At 48.5% G+C, this 27,831-nt stretch overlaps 1 protein-coding gene and 1 long non-coding RNA gene across 3 annotated transcripts in view; both read right to left on the minus strand.

The window, feature by feature from the left end:
- Positions 1–8,572, minus strand: part of FLNB (filamin B) — a 71,973-nt gene extending 63,401 nt beyond the window's left edge. The window contains 1 exon segment of the mRNA XM_032699390.1: positions 8,057–8,572. Within this exon segment, the coding sequence (XP_032555281.1) occupies positions 8,057–8,405 (349 nt within the window). The 5' untranslated portion in view covers positions 8,406–8,572.
- A 369-nt stretch (positions 8,573–8,941) lies between these two features.
- Positions 8,942–27,323, minus strand: LOC116792460. 2 transcript variants are annotated; one of them, XR_004359135.1, is made up of 3 exons: positions 27,009–27,323; positions 24,002–24,063; positions 8,942–9,665 (listed from the first exon to the last, which is right to left on the minus strand). It is a non-coding gene; the product is annotated as an uncharacterized LOC116792460 (long non-coding RNA). The 2 variants fall into 2 exon arrangements; XR_004359134.1 differs by having other exon boundaries at positions 27,005–27,024.
- Between the last annotated feature and the right edge of the window lie 508 nt (positions 27,324–27,831).

The raw sequence follows: 27,831 nt of genomic DNA on the forward strand, positions 1-27,831 counted from the left end.
AGAAAAGGGAATGCAAAACAGTTAATTACACCAATTAAAGGAAGCATAGATAGAGCATGTTAGTATCTAGCCAAGGGGAATAGTATTTCCTCTTCTGTGTTTGAATAACCTTCAGATGCACATATCATGAGTGTTTGCTCAGCACAGCTCTGTATGCCCTGCCTTCTGCTGCAGGGCTCCAGAGCAGACTTTCAAAGCTGTGTACACAACACAGCTCACCAGTTGCCACCTACAGCTGATTTTTGGGCCCACCAACCACGAGAGTGCCCTTTCATATAGGCTCAGAAATACAGACACATACATTGTCTCCTTCCAAGAGCAACCACAGACTAATCAAAAGCAGTAGGCAGCCATAAGCATACAGGATAGCCCAAAATTGCCGTGGGCTGCAAGTCATGGAGGAGAGCAGCCACCAGCATCCTACTCCCAGGTCAGGCTCGGGCAGCCCCCAGGTCCAGATGTGCTCACAGCACCCATGCAAAGCACAGGAGTTGGCATTTCAGAGCAGTTTTTAACAGCTCCGCCCAGAGCTCATTGCACAGGTTTCAGCACAGAGAGCTGAAATCCCAGATTTCGGCACAAAAAGCGGATGGAAGCACAGTGGCCACAGGCTAGCAGGAAGGGTGGCTCCACTGCTTTCAGCTGCTGCTCTGCAGCAGAGCGGCCATGCAGAGGGATGTGGTCAATGTCACAAGTGCCTGCACCCCACCCAGGCAAGCAGGAGGCAGCAAGAGCCACCCCAGCAGCGTGGGGAGAGCAGAGGGCAGCTGACAGCCTCTCCCTGGCTGCTCAGCACAGCAGCCACACCATGCCAGCACCACCCGCAGCAATGAGCGTGGGCGACACTGGGACGTGCTGCTGAGACAGCCCTTGCCCAATCTGTCCTTCTCAGCAGGCAGTCTGGGTGTCAGCATGGCAGCCTGTGCCCACCTCACCCCTAGAGAACCCATCGTTTGGGAGCTGTGCTGCCACGCAGCCTGGCCAGCTCATGCTGGAGTAATTCAATGCACTGACAAATAAATGCATCATGATTTATGGCATGGCCTGAAGCAAGGGAGAAGGAGCCACAGCCCATGATGTCATTGCAGCCCACAGTGATTTTTGTGCTGTTACTGGGTAACATTGGCAGGAGAGTTCATGCAACCTGCTGCTGCTGTTAGATGAAAACAGCTTGTCCCTTTGGTCATCCAGGCTGGGGCCTTTCTTGCAAAATTCTGCCACTATCAACATACCAGCCTGATCAGTAAAACTTGCTATATTTCAGTGACCCAGAGAAATTAACTCTGAAGGTAACTGCTGAATTTTTGCTTCATAAAGTTAGAGACTGCCTTCTGTATTTACTGATTCTTTCCCATTAGATTAGTTGTCTACTTCTATGGGTTGTAAGGAAGGAGGACCATCACCTCTCTGACTCAGGGGAAGCATCTCACTAGTAACCAGACAGTGCAGCTGTATGTGGCCACTCTTTTCAGACAGTTTAAAGAGACATGGCTTCTTTCAAGGGCAGTATCAGCAGGAGGTCCAAGCAACCCCAACCCATCACACCAGGGGAGACAGGATTCAGCTGCTCCACCCTCTGCCCACCCTCAGGCAGCCCAGGGCAGTGTCTGCTGGGTTACTCAGCACAAGGGAGGATGTGTCAGGCAACCCTTGCTTCCCCAGGAACTTGAGCAAAGCTTTGTTTGGCTGCTGTTTGAAGTGGCCTAGCTTGTTCTCACTAACACAAAAAATCCGGTTTATTCTTGCAGTGGTCGTATTACCGTTGCCATGTACCACCACAGTAGGAACTAGACATTGCATACATCTCACTACAGATGTTAGACTTAACTGCTTACAGCAGAATGGTGCTTATACAAGGAATTGCAATCCATTAACTGAAGCTGAAGCTCACCACAGCAGATACAATTCTCACTATGATGTACCAGACACTATGTAGACACCTTCAAAACTCAAAGTTAGTTGCAGGAGGGACAGAAAGCCAAGCTAACAGCAAGGTTAGCGACCACATCAGAGTCCAGAGAACCATCTGGTTAAGATACAACATACACTTACTGCAAAGCTTTTGAGTACAGGACTAGGATTTATCTCCTAATGATGACCTTGAAGAAAATCCTCCCTATTAGATTACAGAGCACTGGTTCCTCCTCAGGAGGAACACAAACAGGCAGATTGCAAGCTACAAAAACTTTTGCCTTGTGGGGAAAAAAATCAGGACCAAGTCCCCAGAAGCAAGGCCTCGGGGAAAAACCTCATTAGAGCTTCATTGCATTAATCCAAATCAACAGGCAGAGCTCGCTTAGCCCATTGCACAGAACCTCGAATCTCAGCTGACAACTCTGAACCTGAGGTCAAGTTCCTAGGAAAAGCAAGGGTAGCTCCACTCACCCTACCCGGTGGGTGGGTGGTTTCAAGAGGGTGGGTGAGTATCCACCTCTACCACACACACATACACCTACAGCAATCAAGAAAGATACAGAAGCAGATAGCACAAGTTTCACAGATACAGTATTTTCATGGAAACTACTACGCTTATTTCCCCAAACACTACCACTACTAAGATTAATTCAACCTGCAACAAAACAAAGCAGCGCCATACCTTGAAGGCTGTAGCAGACTGCTCAGATCTCCTTACAAGGGTGGGCAGTGTCTTCCCCTAGCCTTTTCTTCATATATTTTTTTTGGATTCTTCCTCTAACAGTTAACATTCAGCTACAAAGCATTTCCTTCCTCCATAAGAGACACACTTGGTCTGATATCTGATTCTGTTTTTCTTGCCACATCCAAGCAGACTGCAGCTACCAATCCTCACATACTTCCACCCACAGGCACCTACAGGTTTCTCTACAGAAAGCCTGGCTACCTCACCAACAGCCAGAGTCAGGCTTAATGCTCTGTAAGCAAGAGCTACTGTGACAGGCTCCTCAGGCACACTGTACCAAGCCCTAATAGAGCCAAATCCCAGGTCACTGAGCTCTGCATCTCTTTTACTGCAACGACTTACAGGTCAGGTGCCACATTCATGAGCTGAGTATCATGCCAGGTAGTAAAGGAACACAGATCCAACTGATGCTGGCGGCTGGGACCTGGTGTCACAGTACAGTAGAGGTTTGTTCACACCAGCATTACCTGCAACACACTCTCACTGGTGAGCTTGCATGCATTAGTGGTCTAAACTCAGCAAACCCTTGTTCAGGGCCCAAACTAGCTGCACATCAAAGTCTGTTTCTGAGGGGCAGAGAGAAAACAGAATTCCTCTGCAGCCTGGGGGATTCAGAGACCATTGTTTTACTTCCCATTGCTTGAAGCAGACACAGAACAATGCTGGCAGCATAGCAGCACGGCCACACACAGGGCTAACCACCTTCTTAGATTCCAGTTGCAGGCTAGAAAAGAGTTATCGCAACCCATTTAGATTTAAACATCCCCATGTAAGTCAATACAGGACATGGCATTAGAATATGGAGCAGTTAAGACTTCAGTCCTTGAATAGCTGGCATAGCTTTCAGAGCCTTAAATAAAAAGCTGTTTAGCACATTAGTCTAACTGGTCCCAAGTAATTTTACTGAAGTTTGATCACTTTACAAGTTTCCGCTCATATGTAAAAGAATGCAAGAACAGCCTGTGTAAGCTACCTTAAAGTTTCCTGTAACTTGGAACTAATACTTCAGGCAAAGGCACTTTTTCATTAGACCAGCAGTCTAACTGAAACAGAAGGTCCTGAGGAGACCAAGCACCCTCTGAAGCTGAAGCCCCCTCCAGTCTCCAGCAGTGATGTCCACTGCCAGTCTTGTCAAAATTTTTGACTCTCGTCAAAAATTATTTTCAAGGGGAAGGATTAAGTGTCACATTTCCAAGAAGCACAAATCTGCTTCCAAGATACACTGGATATTTTCCAGAAAACAGCCTCCAGGGAAGTCACAGATAAGTGGCAGACAAAATGCAAGTGTATTTTGACTGCCTCCTTATGATGTGTTAATAGAATACGGAGTGAGAGAGAAGGGCCCCTAAATGTACACAGGCTGAAAACACTTTTTTTTTTTTAAGTTTTCAAGGACCTAGCTCTAGGTGTTACAGGACAACACATTCACCAAGTTTTAGGAGACACTAGTTTTCCTCTAGAAATGTAAAGTTTGTTTTATCGTCCTTTAGTGTATCAACAATCTAGGAAAGAAAGCTGGTTTTCAATCATTTTCCTAAAACAAGATTTCCATAAGGTACTCAGACTCACAGGTCAAGATACTTTCACCTCTAGTGCATGCTGGAGGTCTGCACTATAGACCACACCAAGTGCACCGAGTACTTGGTCATTAACCAAAACCCCACCCCGCACACAGGTTAGGCTTGGTCAGAGTCAGCCCTTCCAGAAATACTCCTGCAGCTGAGACATGCCAAGACCACCAAAGTATCCATGAGGCAAGTACCAACAGACCATGATTATAACCCCATCGTCTCCTCATCCACCGCCTTCCCGGCATAGCTCAACTCCCTGCAGGCACTGCCATGGCACTCAGGACTACCACAAAGACAAACCTGAAAACAAACCACACAGCTGTAGCCAAGGCCAGTACCAGATCCTAGTGCCAAGGCAGCAGACCTGCCACTGCCCATCCACTTACTTGCATCACCACTTGACATCCTGCTGTTGCAAGGCAAGCCAGATCAGCTCACTTACCTGGTGAATGTGCAATCTAGCAGAGAAACCACATTTTTCAGTTTGATGAGTCTGATTCTGGCAGCTCAAGACTGCAGTTTTATCAAACAAGCCAGCTGGGCACCCATCCCACCTCTGCCAGTGACACGAGGCTGCTGGGCAAGCAGTAGCCAAGAGAACACTGTCAACAGGCACTGAGCAGCATCAGAGTACACACCCAGGACGTGCTGGCTGCAAGCTTGTGGGTAACTTGGCAGGTCACAGCCCAAAACCTCTTGCTAGGCTTCAGACACCCAACTCCTCTGTTTCTAAGCTAAATCAGTTGACTGCTACTGCCAGTTATCAGGATTTCTAGGGACAAGCTCAGTGCCAAATAAGCTTCACCCCCCTCCCTTCTCTGCTAAGCAATATGTAGAGTTGATCGGCCCCTTCAGCCAAGAGCAAAGCCCTTGTGCTCCACATTCCTGGCATCCTACTCTCAGTGCCTGTCATGCCACATGCCACTCAGCACCCAGGAATCTGCAATTATCTCAGTCTAGCAGACAAGGAAAAAAGCTAGACTTAACATTTGTTAGCACTTCAGCAGCACAGCAGCCACCTCATGTTGAGCAGAAGGTTCCATGAAGTCAGCTGCCCCCAGGAGCAACTTTTTCAGTGTTCAGTCCCATCCTCGCTGGATGGCACAAAGCACCCATGTCCTTCATGGCCTTTTTTACAGTAGATCACACATGCAGTCAAACTCGCACTGAAGGAACTTCATGCCTAGAAGAAAAGCTTCCTGAAACTACCAAAAGACTCTGAGTAGACACTAAACAAGGGGTAACAAGAGCAGGAGAGGTTGGGCTGCTAATGTGCATCCAGAAAGGGTTGTGGTCAAACACTGTAAATTAAACCAAGTTCTCTGTGTATAAGCAGACTTATTTTAAACGGACAAACACCGAATGCCAAAAGCTTGCTACTGAAAAGGTTTAGTGTGGTTGTAGTATAGCAGCAGTAGCTGAGCCATAATACATGGGTTCCAAAATGTTCCTGGAAGTTAAATAATAACTGGAACAGGCACTGCATCCACTTAGCAGAGGTCTGATGGCATTATTAATGCCAGAAATCCAGCAGGCGCAGCTGTCAGGTTTTCCCTGTTGATTTGGCCCAGAGCTGGCCCTAAACACCAACATGGTCATAAAAGTTCTCCACCTAAAGCCCTTACTGGTTTCTTTTTTTCACTTTAGCTCCAGGACCTGCAATGGTCCTGGTTTTGTTCAGCAATACAAAAGAGACTAAACAGTGGAAACAAAAAGAAAGCTCCAAGTTCTTCAGAACCTGCAGGGAGAATCACAGCAGGAACAGGTAGTGATCCCAGCAGATGCTGTACCTGCAGGAAAGATGCTGAGAGCTTCAGCCCTTCAACCCAATGGACCACTGCAAGGCTCACTTGGAATATCATTTTGGAAAGGACATTCAGGATGTTTTTTCAGGACCGGCTCAGTTTATCCAGGACGGATTGCACAGCAGAGCTCCTGTGCTACCTCCTGGCTCCAGCACAGGTAGCAGAGCATGGATAGGGCTGTATATCCCTTCATGCAGAGGCTGGGACATGGCAAAGGCGCTATTAGTCATAGTCATTCCATTCTGCCAAAGTTTCAAGTTTTCTCAGGGTTTGTTTAGGTTTTTGTTTTGTTTTGTTTTTTATTAATAGCCAACACAATGCAAGTAAGCTGCAAAACAATTAGATGTGTCTTAAATGATTACAGCCACCCTGCAGCGCAGCCTAATCCTGTAAGGGAGCTGTGCTGCTGCAGCGGTGTTTCTAGAAAGGAAGTCACTGGAAGCCAGACCTGGCTGGACTAACCTTGATCTCCCAAACCCGCAGCCGTCGGGAAGTCCCACAGACAAATAGGAAGGCAGTTGGAGCAGCAACATTCTTCTAGAGTAAACAATATAATAAGAGAGGAGCGCTGGCCTGGTGTTTGTGTTGTGGCTGTAAGGAGCCAGTCCAGCAGCTGCCACAGAAAGGTGAGCTCTGATGTTAGCAAAAGCTCAGCCCAGGAGTCAGCAGCTGCAACTCGAACCCCACCGTGTGAGAAGGGAATTCATCTCTAAGTAAATAATTAGCACCAGCTCCATTCCCAGCTGCAAGTACGTTCACTGTTCTGCCCTGAAAGGATAATCAGCCACTCGGGACACAAACAGTACTCACTTCTACTTGTCCAAAGCTGCTTTTACACATTAGTAGAGTACCCAGCTACTCCACCTAGCCACGGGTTTCCAGAGGGGGGTAGGTCTCCCCCAAACTGCAGAAGTTTCTATTTTCTTGTTATTGGTGCTGAATCCTTTGAAGGGAAACAGCTTTCACCTTGGCCAAGAGTTTTAGACAACTGAGCAGAGCTGCACTCACCCAAACTCAGCTGTGCAATTCATCGAGGCCAAAGTCATCAGGAGGTAGTAGTTAGAATTATCTGGCAAAGAGCTAGAAAAGACAGCCACATTCCTTCCCAGAGATCTCTCAGGCATTCAAATTACTGCTTTACAGACTACGTTGTGGCCACACCTGAGCTATTCCCAAAACGGTCGCCGCATGCATTCCTGAGGGATCTGAAATCTGAGGTGCATGCCAGCAGCTTTCGTTTCCTGTGCAAGCCACCAGTTATCTACCAGAAGGGTACAGACGGGCAAATCTCATGCCAGCCAGGGTGGCGGTACCTCAGAGCACCCATTGCCTGGGGTCAGCAGGGTTCCTTGTACGTTTCCTACCCTAACCTACCGCAGCAGAAAGATTGAGGAGAAAGTGCAATCCTGTTCAAAAGCTGCAACTGTGCTTAGGCAAGCATCAATGCTAATCTGAACACTGGCATCATCTACTGGGCTGCGGTGAGCAAGAAAAGTCTCCTCGCTCTCCTGTACTACCTATGGCAGCAGCTACCTCCACACAGCTATGAGTCCGGCTCCAGCACTCTGCCAGAGCCCAGGTACGCCCGGCTAAGGCAGGCATCGCCCCAGTCCCGTATCCTGCCGGGCTGCTGGAGGAGTCAGTGCCTGGGGAAACTGGCTACACAAGGAGAGAACATGCTCTAGCACTGGCTTTCTTCAGGAAAGACCAGAAAGCAAAGCCTCACCTATGAAGTAGTGACCAAGAGAGACGCTGAGGAGCACAGGAGCGCATTGCTAGCTCCGGCAGCCGGGCTGTGCAGTCCCAGGGCACACACAGCACTGCCAGCCCCGACAGCCGGGTTGTGGGACAACCTCACGGCAAACACAACCCTTTAAGGACAGAAGCTGCAGCAACTCCTCAGCTTCCGAGCCCCCACCACCCTGAGCCCGTCACGGCTCCCCAGGCAAAGGTCCGGCGCAGGAAAAAAAACACAATAAAATGAGAAAACAACAAAAGCCGCCCGCCAGAGACGCACTCACCGATGGAGACCAGCTTGATGCTCTCCCGCTCCAGGAACTCGAGGGCCACCGAGACGTTCTCCAGCTGCATCTGGCGGAAGGTGGGCCGCTGGTGGTACTTGCGGTACATGCGCTTCTGGCTGAGCACCTCCAGCAGCGCAATCAGCCGCAGCCCGTCGCTCAGGTCATGCTGCAGGTTCCCGATGCGCTTGTTGACGCAGCGCAGGTGCTCGTTGCACCAGCGGGTAAAGGTGTTCTGCTGGATCCGCTTCCACGGCGCGTCCTCCGCCAGGTCCTTCTCGGTGGCCGGCATCTCGCCGTCGGGATCGGCCGCTCTGCGCCCGCCCTGGCCCCGCGCCTGCGTGCTCATGGCCGGCCCCGCTCCGCCTCCTCGGCCCGCTGCGCTCCGCCCGCGCCCCGCCCGGCCGCGCCCGCCCGCCTGCGGGGAGGGAGGGAAGGGAGTGAAGGAGTGAAGGAGTGCGGCGCTCCGCGGCCGCCCCGCTGCTGGATGCTGTGACCGCTCCTCCTGCTGCTGCCGCCGCCCCCGCTGCCGCTGCCCCGGCCCGCCCGCTCCGCGCTGCACCGCCGCTCCCCGGCTCTGCGCGGCCCCGTGCCGCCGCCCGGCTTTATCCGCCGGGAGCGGCACGCCCTCGGCCGCATCAGCCTCCCGCGCCCCGCCGCACCGGGCAGGGCTGGGCTGTGGGCTGGGTTGGGCTGGGTTGGAAGAGCCTTTGGCGGAACAGGGCCCCCGCTGCGCCGACCCTCACCTGGCCGAGGCGCCGGGCGGGGTCGGGGCGCGGCCCCGGGGCACCGTTGCACGGCCGGGAGCGCGACCCCCTGGCACCGGGGCATGGGCGGGAGCGCAGCTGGCCTGGCGCTATTGCCCGGCCGGGGTACAGCCCCCTCGCCCCACAGACACAACCAAGCCCCGCAGTGGGAACAGGAGCGCAGCCCCCCCGACCCACCCGCGCACCCCCACCACAGCCTCTCTCGGGCCGGTCAGGCCGCCGGCCGGGTGACGGCCGGGGGTAGAGGCAGCCGTGGGTGGGTGACCCAGCGCCGGGGTCGGCAGATCCCGGGCTCTGGGCTGGGGGGATTCCATTCTGCACAGTCCCGGTGAGGGGAGGCCGAGGGTGCTCGCACGAGATGCGGTTCTGCGAAAGAAGAGCAACCGCTGTGCCGACACACACGATTCTATGGGCCATTTGAAGAAAATAGAAACTTCTAAAAGCAGTCAGTTAAGGCTTGAATTCTTGGGGGTTCTTCCCCACTTTTGTGACTGATTTCCTGGCGCGCCACTCCCTGCTGACCTACAAGACTGTGACTGCCGCTGACTCATTTAACGACAGCAGAGTCAACAGAACCACTCCAGCTGCCGTTGCTACATGCTGGGTTTGTGCAGGCCGCCGGGACATCTCATGACATTTACTGGGGCAGTGAAAGCTGTGGTGAGGTGTCCCTCCGTGCCCCTGCCCCGAGGGAAACCTGTGCCCACCCACTCACCCTCTCCTTGGGGTCCGATCCTGCACACACTTACAGTCTTGGCTTTGCTACCAGGAGCTGCTCCACGAATTCAAGCGATGTGTGTATCTACTTACATCAAGGCTGCCACACTGAAAAGTGCAGGATTCTGTCAGAGAAAACAAATCCATTAAGACACAGTCAATAGAGTCTAATTTAATTATATTACTATAGCCACTCTCAGCTAAAATTGGAATGCAGATTTCTAATTATTTTCTTTCAAGGGTTTTATTCTAATGCATCCCCTAAAGCATGACACTGTGGTTTCTCTCCAGTGATCTAACAGGTCCTTCCCCCAGACTAAGTTATATTAGTTTCATTTGTTGGCAATAAAATAAGAAACAAGAAAAAACGAAGGTGAGGTAAAGTGAGAGTTATGCCTAAAGTTCCATTGTTCCCCAACCAGCATTGTCTCCTGTTTTAAAACTATCAAAGATATTGGAGATCAGATTTATTACACTGAAATATTGAGGTGTATCTCATGTCACAGCAGCCACTGCCCTTTCCTCAAATTACTGAGCCAAGCAGCAGGAAGGATTCAAATAAAAACTGACTTGAACTGAGGGATTGTTTTTACAGAGCAAAACCAGGGACAGGGCATAGAGATGCCGCAGCCAGGGCAGGCTGTGCCTCTATGAGCAGCTCTCTGCTGTCAGCACAGGCTGGTCCAGCCCAGGGGAAAGCAGCCTGGAAACATGGAGCTGAGTCTTTTCTCAAGGGTTTTTCTCCCATCATCCTATACTTCATCTTTAATAGGTGCTAATTGCTTATTGACTTTGGCCTGGGTTGGGACTCCTTAGCAACCGTTCCACATCCGGATTAGCTGATTGCTTATAACATTTTAATTTCCGTTCCTTTCCACTCCCACACCTAGTAATGCACACTCTCTTTAATATCATTTTGTGCCCATGCCACACTGAAATTGGAAGCTTCAGACATTTTTTTTCTGTAAGAAAAGAAGTGAGTAAACATTAAACAGGGAAAAGACAGAATTAGTATCAGGACCTCTATTTTTAACTTAAATATTTAGTTAAAATTTTCAATAAAGGTAATTTTTTCCATAGATTCAGCAAAGAAAATTTTCATCCTATGTATTGTGCAACAACATGCTGTGCACATATAGGGACAGCAGTTTCTTTGAATGGGTTTGCACCACTCCATCCATCCATCCATCCCATCAGAAGCACTAAGGCACAAAACCAGAGGTGAAGTGCTCGGCAAAGTTCTGGCACAGACATGCAAGCCCAGCTCACCCTGCCAGCCTTGGGAGAAGGGCAGTGGCACAGTCAGGACTGTTGCTGCTTGGGACAGCGTGAGGTGGGTGGGATACTGGTGATCTGGATGCAGCAGCCCACGTCACAGCAGCCCATGTCACATCTGCCCTTCCCTGCACATCACAGGGCTTTTGAACAGAATTCAGCCTTTTGCATCCTGATTGCTTTCAGGATTATTGGAAAACAAAGACTGCTTTATGGGAAGAGAATGAAAAAAAGCAGAATAATTTCTGCTCTGAGGAACATATCTTGTTTCCTTCCTTCCTTTCCAGTCACAGATGACCCTCACAGCTATGGTCTGATCAATGTTTCTGGTTGACAGGCAGTGGAGAGAGGCAGTCCCTGTGTGCACCCCATCACCTGCCTGGCTGTCTGAGGAGAGGTGCCCTGTCTGGGACCTGCCAGGCCCCAAGTGTGATACCCAGTGGTGGCAGCAACTGCTGTGCTGGGCATCAATGCCTTGTCCTCACCCACCAATGAGAGAGTCTGCCTGTACTGCTCTGTGATCGAATTCTTCTTGGGGTCACATTCAACCTGAAAATCCGCATTTCCTTTGAAATGAAGTTGGAAGACACTTTAACACAAGTGAACCTGTGTTTCAAGTTTCATCAGGAGGCAGAGAAGTAAAAACAAGCTAAGCCATGAATCTGTACTTGCTGGAATAACGTCTCAGTACTGTATATTATTACAAATGGACTAATGTATGCCTTGCAGAAATACCTTATGTGTATATTTATATGAGTAGATGTTTGTGTGAATGTATGTATATAGGCAGAAAGGGAGGGAGATTTCAACACTACAGTCTGGGGTGGATACTTTTTTCATTTGATTTGTCTTCTATGACAAGGATCTTTCCATCCCACTCTTCCTTTGTTCACTAGATGCAGATATAAGGAAGGAAGAACACTGTCATTGCTTTTTTGGTTCTGCTTAAGCACTTGCAAAAGCACAGCAATGAATTTTTTCCACTGTTTTAAAAATACTCTTCCTCTATGGTCATTCACTGCAAGGCTGGGTTTAAAAAGACCCTGTTTAATTCAGCAGCAGTGGGTTTCCACTGCCACACACTCACAGTTTTATCGTGGAACTGCTCAGAATATATGCTGTGTTTGAAAATATAGCCTTAACAAATGGAATTAATTGCAAGGGTAATTAATTATTGCATGCTCTGTTTTTAGCAAAAAGACACTGCAGAATGTTTCTCAAACCAGAATATGGCACTAGGCTCCCTGAATTTACAGGAAGTTGCTTTGTTGGCAGGAATAAAAAAAATTAGGAGCATAGTTTAAACTGTAAAGGTAAATAAAAGTTGGTTGGCCTTTACAGGTCTGCTGCTGCTGTTACTGGGATCTGTGATAATCCTTAATGAAAATTTAATCTCAGCACAGATTATTTAATCATATTATCTGGGGCTCTGGGATTGTAGCATGGGACTCCACAGTGGACATTTGCCATTCGTTTTTTGGAGCATCCTAATAGCAGAGGGAACTGGCAGCCCTGACTCTGGCTGTTTCACTGAGGAAAGGTCTGTTGAAGCCTGGCTTGCAAAAGCAGAAGGGTGTGGGGAGCAGGCCCCCGCTGACATCAGTGGACAGGCAGCGCAGATGGGGTGACTAATGAAGTCGGGACTGCTTCAGGGTAATTAACTTGTCACAGTCTCATGTGATGATTTGTTCTTGGATTCTTCCAAGTCATGGGCCATATATGAAAGATCCTGGCCATTTGGGACATTGTACATGCTCTCTGCTTGACGCATTGTTCAGCAACAGATTGCTTTGATTGTAAGAGGACAAGAATCGGAATTAATATCAACCCAATCTGCACAGTTTTCTCCGAGCAGAATCAGCCACAGCTGAGCATTCAGGCTGAGTCTTCACTGATGGAAGGGCTTTTCTCTGCCATTGGCAGATCGTGGGTCAGTTATCACCTCTCTGAGGATCTGTGCAACTAGAAAGGTTATCTTTTAGAGATTTCAGTGGAGCTGCTAATACACGAGGAACAATGATTTTTTTCCCCCACACTACAAGTAACCCCATACAAATAACTTAGAAGATGCATCATGTCTCAGCAGAAATGTGTGGTGAAAAACTAGCAAGATGCCTCCATCCTTTCCAAAGGTTTCTGTCAAAACCACAGCACACTGAGGGTTCATACCCTGGGGCTGACAAAACTTGGGAATTGTCAGGGCACTGGCTTGGAAAAAGGATAACTGGGCCATGTGCTATAGCACCCGAGTAGCTTTAGAAATTTATCAGGAGATTTTAAATATTTATAATTTTTTGGCACATAATAGCCTTATCCAAACACAGGACAGCATTGTGCATTAAAACAAAAGCCATGCACAACAAATGCCATAAAATAAATTGTAGCACATTCAAACCAGTGTGCAGATGCTAATCCTCACAGCCTGCGGGGCAGCTCATCCGCTAACCAGCACCCAGCCAGTAACGCTAAAGACAGAGCAGCTGAGGCTCAGAGTAGTTAAAGGTTTGCTTTTTCAGAAGCCGCAGGCACCGTAACGCGATGGGATTTCATGACTAAGTGACCATAAATGGCAGTGCCGCACAGCTGGCAGCACCGCTCCTGGCTCAGCACCACAGCCGGGTCCCCGGGAGCAGCACCCAGCCTGCCGCGTCAGAGGTTTCCAAACACTCCGCACATTTTCTTCACCCGTTACACTATTTACTGGGTTCTGAAAGACAATAGAGGTGTTTCTTCTCGATTGATGAGGCAGTCATTAAGCCTCTCCTTTCCTTACCATGATCTCTACCAAGCGAAGCAAAACCGAGACAAGCCATTCAAGTCAAAGCATGAATCCCATGGATTGCGTCACGGATTGCATTTTCCTTATTCAGCTATATGGAAGGCAAAGAAGCTCTGCATTATACAAATACTGGCTGGGGCATTTGATACAACTTGTTCTGAGTTTTTCCATCTTCTTTTTCCTCCTACCTCTGTTACCCAGGGAAGACAGCAATATGAGGGTATGCAGCAAAAGCTTGCTCCAAATCGGACAGAGGGATGTCTTTAGGCAGAGAAATCTTTAGAAATGTGCTGAAAAATATGACTTGTTCTGGAATTTGTATTGAAATTAATCTTTTGAAAGTCTATTTAGGCAACAGTTGCTTGTAGTAGCAGTTGTGTCTGGGGCATTTTTTCATCTCTCTGTGTCTGAAAGAGTAGGATTTTTCTTCTGTGCAGAGTTCTTGCTGCATTATATATGTGTTTATATATGTGTTTATATATATGTATCCAGAAGCTGAAACTGGTGCCAAAAGCAGCCATCCATCTGGCAAACAGTGCTTTGCCAGAACTTACAGTGCTGCTCTTGCTTTGGGTATCAGGGAGACTTGCAGATGGAATTTAAAGCTCTGCTTTTGACGCAGGCTGTAAACAGCCCAAGAGCAAGGCTGCTTAGGCTTTTTGCTATCCCGAAATCAGAGGAGACAACCAAACTGAAATCTGTTTAGCACATACTGGAAGAGCAAGGACAGGGCATTCCCTGGGAGTGTCTCATGCAGGAATTCACCTCATTTATTTGTCCAAAATACCCTTGCTGCTTGTTCTCATGAAAATGCTGTGAACTTCATCTATTTTTCTTGGTTCATCTATTTTTTCTGATGGATAAACTGCTGCAGGGTGTTTAATTTCTAATTTGTGAAGGTGGTTTTAAATGAAAAAACATATACTCACAGCCATGGATAAGTATGTATCTTTCCAAAATCCAAAAGAAGTTGTGTTTGTACCTGAGGACCATGCCTGGCAGTGCAAACATCCCCAAGGCAGTGCCTGCTCTCAGCCAGAACCCCCACTGAGCACCAGGAATGCGGCGATGGCCACTCTGTGGGTGTCCGAGCGAAACATAGCTTACCCAAATAAATGTGACTTGACATATCAAACACGAGGTTGAAAAATAATTTGAAATAGCAGCTCATTTTTAAAATAACTCAGGATCTGATTTCATGACCTGGGAAGTCAGATCCTATACAAACCCACACAATGCTCCAGTGTGCAGCTAATCACAGCTTCCTGCCCCTAGCAGATACCACAGGCACGGGCCTCATTAAACATTTCTGTGCTTACTTCCAACCTCACCTACTGCTTGTGTTTGCATTCAGAGTAACCAGAGCTCTCTTTCTAAGATGATACACCCATTTTTCTCAGGATTTGAATTTCTTTCCTTGTGCTTTTACTCCGTGTGTTGGAATTCGTAGGAGTGGCAGTGTAAGATCAGAATTAAACATCTCACATCTGCCAGAGCTCATCAACTGCACAGAATTCCAAGTGTTCCACAATTACTCTTCAGGAGCTGTTTTAACCTGAGATGGAGATGAATAGTTGTGTTTGACTGCAGAGGAGCGGCCAAGCTCCTCCTTGGGACAGCTGGAGGTAGCGTAGGAAGGAACACTTTCCAGGGCAACAGCCTATATTTTTTTTAAACAAACCAAAACTCTTCTCTGTGACATAAACAAAATTGTTGACCTATGTGCAGCCAAAGGGGGAGGTCGTTCGGTTCTCCTGGCACACGCCCCGGGATGCGGCAGCCGCGCGGATGAGAATGCCAGGGCACAGGGTGAGTGAAAACACGCACTTCCCGGCTATTTCAGAGGAAAGACACGATGCTGCACAGTACTTACAGCCACCATCCCCATCACAGTGTTCTCATGGTGAGCAGCAACCAACTCAAAAAGTTGGTTGCACTTTAAGTGGATTTGCTTTCTGAAGTCACGCTCCCTTCTCTATTTTAAACATTTCTCAGGAAAATATTCCCAGACAGAAATCTTGCATAAGAAGCCCTAAGTCTACTGACTCGTTTTGAAAGCTGCTTTATTAGCCCCTACATGGGCTGATAAGCCCTGCCTGGTGCATAAGGACACAAGGGCTGTGCATTGTTCTGCTGCTCAGCCTGGTGGAGTGCTAGCAGCCTGGGCTTGATCCAGCCAAGCAATTAGAAAATTTAACTTCCTCCATAAATGCTTGTACATGTAAGACTGTGTGTTTGGGGGCATTTCTCTGCTAGAAAGGAAGCTAACATTTTGAACATGTTGCAGAAGCAGAAGGAATGGTAGAGGCCTCTGTGGACAGCATGACATTGATATGAGTGAGAATTAGGAATAATAAAGGGTGGAAGAAAAGCACTTGGACCTGGCCAGCAGTCAGCAGCCTCAAATCACCGTTCCCCCTGCGTAGTTGTTAGTCAGTTCTGCCGTTAATATACTGCAACATAACAATATCCTGCAGCTGAGCTCTGCCCAGCAACACCCTGTGAGGACAGAAGGCGGAGGCGGGTGTGCGGGTGCAAGAAGCACCAGCCAGGGGCAAAGGGCAGGGTGTTGCCACTGTCCCAGAAAAAAATGGGACATGCCACTCCAGGGTGGGCAGGAGGAAGGTGGCAGCTTGGGAAACCCTGGGCTCTGTGTGCTGGCACAGCTTCCAGCAGGAACTAGGCAGCTGGGTATTCAGGGGTGGCTTGGCAGGGGTTCGTCCAGAGAAACTGGAGTTCCCAGATGGGAGAAAACAGGGCAGGAAGAAAGCTGAGCAGATCACCCATCGCCACAGAACAATCAGTGCCTTACCTGTTCCTAGGAACTTCTCTGGGTGTAAATATTTCCTAAAAAAATGTGAGATTTCCCTGCGGGGATCCTGGCTCTACTCTGATTCAGTCCTTATCTTGGAGGGCAAAACCTGCAATTCCCATGTTCCTGCTTGTGTCGAAATGGTGGTTCCTCGATTTTGCAAAGCAGATCCAAAATCAACAGGAAAAAAAAAGGCAATAAAAGGTATGCTACTGGGAGAAGATGGCATCGGAAAGGTCTTACTGGTGGAGCTAGGCTGGACAACTGGTGCCTTGCTCCATGTGCCTGACAGAGATCTGAAAAGGGAGATAATATCAAAAACAAGCCCAGTTACACATTGTCTGATTGGAAAGGACCAAAAAGTAAAAATAGATCAATTTCAATGAAAGAACAGTGTATTTCAAAGGGCAGTTCAGTCATACTGCAGCAATTGGCACTGCACTTCACATCACCCATCTGGTACAGTGCTCGCAGCAAGGAACCCTGTCTTTGTAAGTATTGTCATTTCCCTACAGGTTAAAACACCAACCAAGAGTCTGGTATGACACAGAGGGAAAAACAGAGCCCTACCAAGCCCAATCCTATTAATCAGAGTGAGCAAGAACAAAATGGAACAGGGGAGCAGGTTTGGGGCATGGCTTGAGACCCTTTCTTGAGGGTGGACACTGTGCTTTAGTTCCAGCTGCCCCATTGCTGCAGTAGTGGTGTTAGAGAAGGGGGAGGGAAGAGTGAATTACAGATACAACAGCCTCAGGTGTGTAGTTTTATCTTTACAGCCATGGTGATAACATGGGTTGCAGCAGGATGAAGGTGATCCAGTCCAGCTGGGGCCAGTTGTTCTCTGTGGGAGCCCCACAGGAACCTGGCATTTGCAACACCACCTGTGCCCAGGCAGGGCTGCAGGGGCCCTGCAAAGCTCTGTGCTGTCACTGCTGCCCTCTCAGAGGCACTGGCTGTTTGCACAGGCACAGCATGGTGGCCGCCCAGGTGCCTCCAAGGGCCCTTGTTTGCCTTTGGTTTCTTTGAGGCTTGAGCCTAGGGAGGGAGATGGTCTTCTAGGGATCAGAAACACCTTCCAGCTTGCAACACACACCAGGAGGGCCAGGCGCACCCACAAGAAGCCCCCTTCTGCTTTCTGCATGGCAACAGTCTTCTGGATATATCTCCTTTTTGTTAAACTTTGTATGTAAAACTCTTTCTTCTTTCTGCATGGACTTTAGTCCCTTTGGCACAGCCATCACTGGCTGGCAAGCAGCTGATATGACTGTGTCTTAAAGCATGGGGCTAAGTGGGGCACATGCCAGGACACCTGTGTTATCTCCATCTCTCTGGGAGCAGCGAGTGGGAAGATTCTGCAGTGACAGCCTTCACTCTTGTGAGGAAAGCACCAGTCTGGCTGTTAACACACTGGTGCTGCTGGTGCCCAGCTGGCACAGGTACTGTGGTGCAGCCACAGCCCAGGGCCTGGGAGCTCCATGCAGACAGACAAGCCATTCCCTGTCCCATGACAGGCTGGTTTGGCCCTACAGGAGCCTTCCTCCTGCTCCTTTGCCAGCCTCAGCAGTGTCTTCTGTGTTTTCTGTGGCTCTCGCAGAAGCTGCAAATTTTCCTTCTGCAAAGCAGAAATGCCCTCTGAGGTTCCTTGACAGCAGCAAATTTCCAGTAGTGGATGGTGGGGAGTGACAAAGTGGTTGCAAACCAGTTTAGTGCAAGTGGAAAATGGCTTCCTTGTCTGTAGCAGGGCCTGGAAGGGTAAGGGCAGTGGGGCAGCAGCTGGGGCAGGCAGTCTTCCCTTCCCGGCAGATCCAGCCACTCTGATAGTTTCACTAATGAAGTGGAAAAGGGCAGGGAGGGTCCCTGCGGGCACAGCCCAAGGTCCTTGAGGGCACAGCCCGGGGTCTCTGGGGGCACAGCCCGGGGCGTCTGTGGGCACAGCCTGGGATGTCTGAGGGCATGGCCCGGGGTGTCTGAGGGCACAGCCCAGGGTGTCTGAGGGTACACCCCTGGGTCTCTGGGCACAGCCCAGGGTGTCTGAGGGCACACCCCTGGGTCTCTGGGCACAGCCCGGGGTCTCTGAGGGCACAGCCCGAGGGTCTCTGTGGGCACACCCTGGGGTCTCTGGGCACAGCCCGGGGTCTCGGAGAGCACACTCCTGGGTCTCCGGACACAGCCCGGGGTCTCTCTGAGCACAGCCCGGGGTCTCTCTGGGCACAGCCCGGGGTCTCTCTGGGCACAGCCCGGCTCCGTCCCCGCCGCGAAGCACGAACCGCCCCCCAAACCCTTGTCACTGCTGCCCCCTGGCGGCCCCGCCCGGCCCGGCCCTCACGGCGGCCTCGCCGCTCCCGTCGCCGGACAAGCCCCAGCGAAATGCCTTGATAGGTTTAATTTGATCAAAATCCCCGAAAAAAACCCCAACAAACAACCAAAAAATTGCGGCGGTGAAATCATAGAGTCATAGAATCGTTTAGGTTGGAAAAGCCCTCTAATATCACCAAGGCCCACCATTAACCCATCACTGCCAAGGCACCGCTAACCCATGTCCCTCAGTGCCACATCCACAAGTCTTTTAAACTCCTCCAGGAACAGTGATTCCACCACGGCCCTGGACAGCCCGTTCCAGTGCTTGACAGTGCTTTTGATGAAGACATTTTCCATAATATCCGATCTAAACCTCCCCTGGTGCAACATGAGGCTGTTTTGTTACCTGGGAGAAGGGGCCGCCCCCACCTGGCTACACCCTCCTTTCAAGTAGTTGTAGAGCCATAAGATCCCTCGAGTTTCCTCTTCTCCTGAGCAAACACAGAATATTCTGGGTTAGAAGGGACCCACATCGATTGAATGGCCCATACAGGAATCAAACCCACAACCTCGGTGTTATTAGCACCATGTTCTAATCAACTGAGTTAATCTCAGAGATATCACCCCTTAGCTCCCTCAGCCACTCATCAAATTTGTGCTGCAGCCCCTTCCCCAGCTCCATTGCCCTTCTCTGGACACACCTCAATGTGTGTCTTGTAGTAAGAGGCCCAAAACTGACCCCAGGATTTGAGGTATCTCACGAGGAATACAGGGGTACAATCACTGACCTGGTCCTGCTGGCCACACTATTGCTGATACAGGCCAGGATGCCATTGGCCTTCTTGGCCATCTGGACACGCGCTGGCTCATGTTCAGCCACTATTGATCCTTTTCCAATGGGCAACTTTCCAGCCACTCTGCCCCAAAATCACCCAAAGCCATTGCAGCTGACGGGTTCACTTGATCTCACCCCAAGTCTTGGGAACTGCAGTGGTGGGGTGGAAGCAGGGAAGGGGCTGTGCTGCCCCTGCCGAGGCCTGGGAATATCTCCTCATGCCTCAGGAATGTGGTTATGTCATGGCGAGTCCCCCACACGCCCCGCCGCAGCCTCCCAGCCGGCCGCCGGCCGACAGCTCTGGGAAGCATCGTTACTGCTGAAATAGAGGCATAAATTTCTGCTGGCAGGGCTCCTGGCTGTGAAAACTTGTAAGCCGTAACAACCGCTCACTGCGACAAAGTCACTCCGACATTTCCCATGGTCCCAGTCCCATTCCGCAGAACCAGGGGCAGGAAGAGGGGGAAAAGGTTTTAAAAACTTTTGATTTTCCTTACATAGCTGAACATTACCAGGCGTGATATTTCTGACTGTGCATGAATCCTTCCTGTGAACTCATGGGGCATGACGCACCCACTGGAGGGGAGAGCATGCCCGAGACAAGAGTGGCTGAAGTACACTCCTGCTGAGCTGCTTTTTCTGAGGATTTATATTTCTTTTTCCAGATGAGGAGCTTTATTATCACAGAAAGAACACGAGATTTTTATGAGTGATTTAACAAATTAGTTTCTCAAATTGTTTGCAGCAGCACAAGAAATGTTGCAGTCATTGAAGTTCATAGAAAGTACCAAATGCTCCAGTGCCACAAAGCTTTTCCCTGTGCAACAGAAACAAAGCAAAGTAACTCCTGACATGTTTAGACATCTGACTCTGAAATGCTGTACATCACCTCTCCACCATATCCAAATAGCAACTCATCCTGCCCTTGTGTAGATTGGCAGAATGAGCTGGGAGCTGAACCAGCACAAACCCAGCAACAAACATGATTTTAAAAACAAACAACTAATTATTTCCATTCACCTCATTTAATTTGGGCTCATGCAGAAATGGCTGTTCGTCCAATAGTCCAAAATATGTCACGCATTAAGAGCTAAAGAGTCCAACCCAATGAATGAGTCATCACCCAGTGGATGAAATCCCATATCTTCATGGCTGCTCATAAATAAGACAAGCTCAACTTTATAGTAAGTCATAAGTAAACAATGAACTATACGAAAATCAGATTCAGCTGTGTTGTAACTGCATGGGCACAGTGCCCACACAGAAATGAAAAGCGAATGTGATACCATCACCATTTAGATTTGGAGGCTAAATTTGAGGCTGAAACTCTTAAGAAGGGTTTTGATACATGTAGTAGGGCAGTCAGACACCCAGACCTTTGAGGCCACTGCAAATGCCTGTTTGCAATAAATAACACACTATCTCTGCCATTAGCGCTTCTGAACCTCAGATCCCAATGGGCATATTTTCTGAAACTATCATCTGGTATCTTCTCATGACAGCCCAACATCTCCAGGCAGTGCTCCTTTGTTCTCACAGCCTGCCCCTGCATCAGTGCTCTCTCCCAGGTGGAAATGAAGGGCAGCAAGAAGCTGTTCCTTCACCCTGGGATGAGTATCGGAACATTCTGTGCATCCCCCGTGACTATACCCTGAGTACTGGGGCTGGATTCACAGAGCTGGCTGGGGTTTTTGGTTTGTTTGAACCAGTGTTGTGAGAGAAGTCAGGAAATAGCAGAAAGTATTGATGAACCTCTGCCTCGCTATAAAATTAACAGCATATAAAACTCAGTATTGAAATAACTGGAAGCCTGACCACACTGCAAAGAGCACAGCAGAAGGGCCAGGCAAGAGAAGATGTGCTGACAGCACTGAGAAAGACTCTGGCACATAGCAGTGAAGGGACCATGAGCAGACAGGGGCAGCTGAAGCCACCTCCAATTTTGAGCTCCTCTGTCCCCCCAGGGAGGGTCTCCCCAGCCACAAGCAGCTCAGGGGGCTGCAGCCAGCTTTCCAGGGCGATTTACTTCAATAAAAACATCTTTCTGCTCCTGAGGAAGAGGAATGTTTTACTATCTTGTCAAAGACTTTCAGAAATGAATGTTTTTCTCCACTTTCTAATATCCTATTTGTATTTGGGTTAATTGAGCAGGTGGGATACTCTGAACACTGCAGGAAGCAAATCCTTGAATTTTAGGGAAACCAGGATGTGCTTGGATGTGCTAGAGGGTAGACAAGGTTGACCAACTCAGACCATCATTAGATGTAACCACTAATGGCAGAGCTGCTATTGCCTGAAGAAAGTGTTCCAGGGAAAGGTGCCAGACAAGAGGAGCTGCCTTTGAAGGCTTTCAGGTTTGCATGGGCTTGGTGGGGCACTCTGATGTGGAGATGTCCTGCTGCTTCCTTGCCCTAACCTTCTCTCAAGCACAGTGGAGCAAGCTCAGGCTGCCACTAGGATAGCAGTAGGGCCAAGACAGTAGCTGTCTGGCTATAGCAAGGGAAGAGACCAAAGCAGCTTTTCCCTGAGAGTGCAGGCTCCAGCATCTGCCAAAATACACAAGGGCACAGACTGTCTTGTGGCTGTCCCTGCAGAGGCAGATCAGGATATCCGTTCCACAGTAATGTGTCCAGACATGGGGGAGGGCTTTGAGATGCATCCCAAGAACCAAAGCCCAGAAGAGGGACAAGCCTGGTCACAGCCCATCCCAGGGGATGCAGGGTTTCATGCTGAGGAATGGGGCCTGGCTCCCTTCCTCCTGCCCTGCTGTGACTGCATTTCTCTAAAAGGCTGAGAACAGTTGTGCCCTCTAGGATTCCACAGATGATTTCTACGTCCTCTCAGGAGACCTCCAAAGAGCTCCTCTGGTTCCCTGCCTTCCTGACAATCCTTGACCCAAGTGGCTCCAGCAGTCAGAGCAGGCTGGGCAGTACCATGACCCCAGCTCAGGCTCTTCCCACCAGGGACCCTCTGATCAGGGAAGTTATTTTATTTTCTCAACCCTGTTACTGTTGCAAGAGGGCAAAGCACAGATGAAATCCAACCAGAGATGTGACTGCACAAGCCCAGGTCACTGTTTTCTGTGCAAGCAGAGGTCCTCTATATACATTCTCTTTTAACACTGGAAAATTATTGTACTCCGTTAATAAAATTCTGTAAATGGATGAATATTTTCCAGAAAGGAAAGAATGTAAGACTTGCATTGGCATAATGTTATTTCTAATCAAGTGATCTTCATAATTCTCCAGAACAAGCAGAAATTCATTTTTTCCATATGTAACCATCTTTGTCACCCAAATCACTTTGTATTCAATAAAAATACCAGCTTTCATTAAAGAAAAAAACCCTTTTGGTGCGCAGTTTTTCTGGCACTGCACATCTCTGGTTCCCTCACTCAATATGTTTAGAATTAAATCACAAAACCTTAATTCACCCTCTAATGATCTGTTTGTTTCCAAATTCATATTCCCACAATATGTTTGCTGACAGCAGTTGGGCTCTTTGACAAAAGACAAGGAATTTTTCCCAACAATGTATATTTGCTTCGCTCTGGTGCATTACAGGGGAAGGGTGCAGGCTGTACAAGCTGTCACCAATAACGTGACTGTAAGACCAAATGTAATTTATTTAGTACAAGCTAAATGTTTATCCTAAGTGTTCTTTGTTCCGAACATTATCGCTTCAACATTGAGCTTCTTATGAAGAGAGTTGTGAGAAAGGCTGAGCCCTACTTTGAAAGGTTTTTTAAATTTAGCATCACTATGACTCAGAGCCAAAGCCCCAGTTCATACAGTTCTCAGGAGGAGGATGGCAAAAAGCTGCTCCCCTCAGTTTCATGCACTTCAAAACTGTTCTTTTTGACTTTGTATTTTGTGTTAGAACAGAATAAAAGCAAACCAATTCTCGAAAGGATACATTGTTTCAAAATAAATCCAAAATCTTACACCCCAAATAACATTGAATGTGGTACTTTGACATTACTGCACCTTTCTCCCACTCTTAACACAATCTCTTCAAATTCATATTGATTTCACGAAGCACTTTGATCTCAGCAGAAACGAAACACACTGGGATGAAATCTGGTCCCACCAGTATGTCCTCAGCCTTTCTCATCTCCCCACTGATGGATGGGGCCTGAAAGGTATCCCCATTTTGTGTCCACACACGGCCACACTCGAGGCAGCAGTGACAAGTGGCCATTATTTAATAAACGGGTGATACCCAAACACAAAGTGAAACTAAGTCTGTGATATCTGGAGAGCCCTGGATGTGGTCTCTTCTAAAAGTAAAGTGCAAGTTCCTCTGTCAGAAGAATATTGGACTTTGTCAGTGGCATGAATAAGCTCATTCCATAGAAACACACTGGAAAAGTGCATCCTCATGTGGTATGTGCCACTCAGAAAGGACAGTGAGAAAAGGGAGACCAGCAAGGAGGATGATGGCTATGACATAAGAAACCCACCTTGTAGCAAAGGGCTTCAGGAGCCTGATCTGCTGCTGAGAAGTGATCACAAGCTGCAGCACCTGCATGGAGAGAGCAATGTCAGAGGTGAGGGTTTCCCACTTCCTGGGGGAAAAGGACTCATGGCAGAAAGCTGCAGCTAAGCAGCCATGCAACAGAGAAATAGATATTCAAATAGCAGCAACTTGACCTTGCGAACAACTAACTGTACCCTTAGCCATCTCTTATGGTAGATCCTCCACCTCTCATATGGAAGAATCAGTGTCAGATGTTTCTCTAAAACACATGTAATTTAAATAAGAACAGTTTAGGGTGGTTGCACCACCTTTTATATTGTACCTCATCCCAGTCCCTGTTTCCATTTGTCCTATGAACAGTGATTCCAAGTTTTACTCCTAGTTTCTAATTCCTAGAAAGAATTAACATTTTAGTATCACTTCCATTTTTACAGCAACTAGAACTATCCGTATGTGACCACAGCAAAACAATTTAGACACAACAAATACAATATCTCTGTGTTTATCTGAAGAAAGGAAATCCTTTCTGTGGACTCCCCTTTGCTCCCTGCTGAGATGACGACTCAGAAGTCTGCAGAATGCTGCAGCAGCACACGAGGGTGTTTCTCTGGGGTGTGAAGCTGACCCTCCTCTATTAGAGATAACAGCTTTATGGCACAGGCATTGTTCTGCTCTACCAGTGCCTGTTTTCACAAGGTTTTCAATGAATAGGATTTCAACTGCAAAAATACAGGCTGACATCAAGAAGGCAAATGACCTTTGTTCACGTAGTTACGCTTATTTTCCTCGTTAACATGTAGGAATCCCTTTTTTTGTTATCATGCTTTATTTAATTTTAATAGGCTTTTTTATTGTATTTAAAAATGTAGAGGAAAACAGAAAAAAAAAAATCCCATTGTTCTCTCCCATGTTTGTTTTCACTACAACTACTAAGAGGAAAAGCCCTTTACAAAAACAGGATACAGCAGACTCCTCTGCGCTGTGCACCCCCCGCACACTCGCACACTCCGGGCACGGCTGCAGTGGTAATCCAGAGTCCATGGAAAGTCATAAGTAAATGAAAAACATCAATGGGAGTTTTATTACCCACTTGAATGGGAGTACCATTAAGGCCCTACTGAATAAACCCCACCTGCCTGGGCAGGTTCTGCTCCTCTCGGACAAATTGCCATATACGTACAGATATTTTTCTCTGTGACATCAGTTGCGGACAATAAGAGGCAGACAGAGATGTCTGCAGGGCAAACCCCACCACTGTAGGAAGGTGTTAAGCCCATGAGCCTCATGCCAAAAGCCATAGCATCCAGCATCCCTTCCCAGCAGTCCTAAGAAACAAATCACCAGGGCCCCATCCGGTGTCACCTACAACAGATGCTGCCTGGCCAGAGGAGGTGCCCCCAGATTCCCCATGGATCTTGCTGAGCAGCCACAGGCTGTCTCTAAGGTGCTCTCAGGAGTGGGGCTTCCCACTGCATTTCTACTAATGACTTTTCAGAGCTCCTCTCTTATCCCACAGCCTCCTTTCCTCCCACTTGGATTATTGCTTCCCCTGCTGGGCTTTTGGCCAATCGGTGGAGGGGTCTCTGGCTGTGCCGACAGCCCCCAGGAAAGGTGCTGGAGCTGAGGCAGGAGGACTCACAGGCTGCACTCACTGCAGAGCACATTCTCATGGGCTGTTGTTAAGATAATAAAAATTGCTGTTTTCTTTCTCCCTACATGTTAGCATTTGGAAGTGTTCATGCTTCCAAAGAATAACACTGACTTGTTCTCTGTGATACGGAAGAATAAATCAAGTGCAATTATCGGGAAATCTGCATTTCTGCAATCAAGAGCCTCATCTCTGGCCAGAAAGCACCTTGGGGGAATCGAGTTCTAGCGACTGGGAGGCCAGTAAAGAGCAATTTGAGCTGTTCTGACTCTGTAACATGGTGATTGCAGTTCCATTTGCCTGGTTAGAAACTACCGCTCAGCAGCCATCCACCTGGCAACCTCCTTCAGACACCATCTCAAGAGCATTTCAGTTAAAAAAAAAAAAGCCTCAAATTTTAGGGAAATATGTTTTCTGGTTTCTTTCTAAGGAAAAACATACAGCACCATAAGTGTTGAGTATATTCTTGCGGCACGGGGAATGATACACTACTTTAGTTTTAATTTTAAAGGGTTGTGGTTCTACTTGGTCTTCTTTTAAGTAAGCGTAAGCCCTGTTTCTACACCAGAAATTATCATGACTTTTGATTCAGCTATGATTTCTGAACAAGAAGAATTGTTTCTATGACACAAAATGATTACATTTGATAACGTAAATATGATAAATGTTTACGCAAATCCTTAGGTAAGACTATACCACTTTATTACTGCAAAATAAACATTCTGATGCTGACACTGACAATATGCTGACACTGTGTCTTTGAACCAGAGAGTCTTTGCTATCGCTCAGTAAAATGAAGAGCCAGAGAGACAACACAGACTTAACAGGCTATGCCTGACACTACTTAGAATCAGATCACAGTGTTTTCAGTTCAAGGGAAAAAACCACACAATTTCCATTTATATAAAAATCTTTCATTGTTTAGAAACTCTAAAACAATTTTTTCATTTATTGGTAAATAGCTGATCATCACAGGAGGACAGGATTAAATAATGTGGTCATCATTCCTTCCTCATCAGGGAGAAATAAACCCACAGTATCCTCCCTTGTTGCATGCAAGCAGTTCAGTTACAAAACTATGCTGTTCCAAAACCCTCGGTATCAGCCGACTGGATGTCCCAAAAGGCAAGAAATCACAGTTTCCCTGGCAGTGTCAGGACAAGCTCACTTTGAGCAATCCCTTTTCTGAAAGCAGATCAGGGACAGCCCTCCCGGTGCTCCCTCCATCCCACGGACCCTCACACCCTGCCACTGTCCTCCAGTCCCAGCCCCGGGGGTCCCCACGGAGCCGAGGGCAGGTCCCACATGGTGCCCAACCACGCAGCCCCTCGCACCCACCTACCGTCCGCTGCTCCCCGTGGCCCCACCAAGCCGGTGGATGGATGGAACTGCCGGGCTTGGCTGAGAGCTGCTGCTGTCCCAGCAGCGGGAGGTCACCAGGCTGCTGGTCTGATCTTCAGTTCGCTTTCCATCTGAAAAGTTTAACTCCTTCACGCCCTGGAAGGCAAAATATCAGGAAATACTGTGGTGCTGTGCTTGTCCCTTGACAGGGACGCTGAGCACACCCTTGCCCCAGGCTGCTGAGAACAAGGACACCCACGTGAGGCGAACCAGGATGTGGGGGGTCGGCATGGACAGTTTTGCTCTGAGACTTCGGGGTGAGTGAGATGCAGAGAAGCCCTCGGTGAGATTTTCCTCTCAACGACTTACACCCATTAAGCCTCGTCCTGAAGTCTCCCATATTCCCACGCATTCCTGTGGCTGCCAAATCCCTGCCAGGGACCCCAAGGGCTTACACTTTGGAAGGGAAGGGGAAAACCTTTGACAGCACTTTTTTCCCTTTCTCACCAAGCCCCTGGGAAATTGAAGGGGGTGGAAATCACTTCTGGCAGAGGAGAAACCCAGATCTGCAAGGGCACACTGGGGAGCGGCCCTAAAACATCCCAGCCCCAGGCCTGCTGCCAGGAAGCCCCAGACAACCCTAGTCTGGCCATGCCCATGCCTGGGCACCCACCTACCTCCTTGCTTTGATCAGAGAAGGGTTCCCGGAGTTGGGATTTTGTGGTTCAGCTGTCAAGATGCCTGCGCAAGAGCAGAGGGAAGAAGATGCCTCTGTTTTGCCCTCGCAACCCACCGGGTTTCCAGCTCCCTGTGCATCAACCCTG

Source organism: Chiroxiphia lanceolata, chromosome 11, assembly GCF_009829145.1.
Source record: "Chiroxiphia lanceolata isolate bChiLan1 chromosome 11, bChiLan1.pri, whole genome shotgun sequence".
NCBI classification, from domain to species: Eukaryota; Metazoa; Chordata; class Aves; order Passeriformes; family Pipridae; genus Chiroxiphia; species Chiroxiphia lanceolata.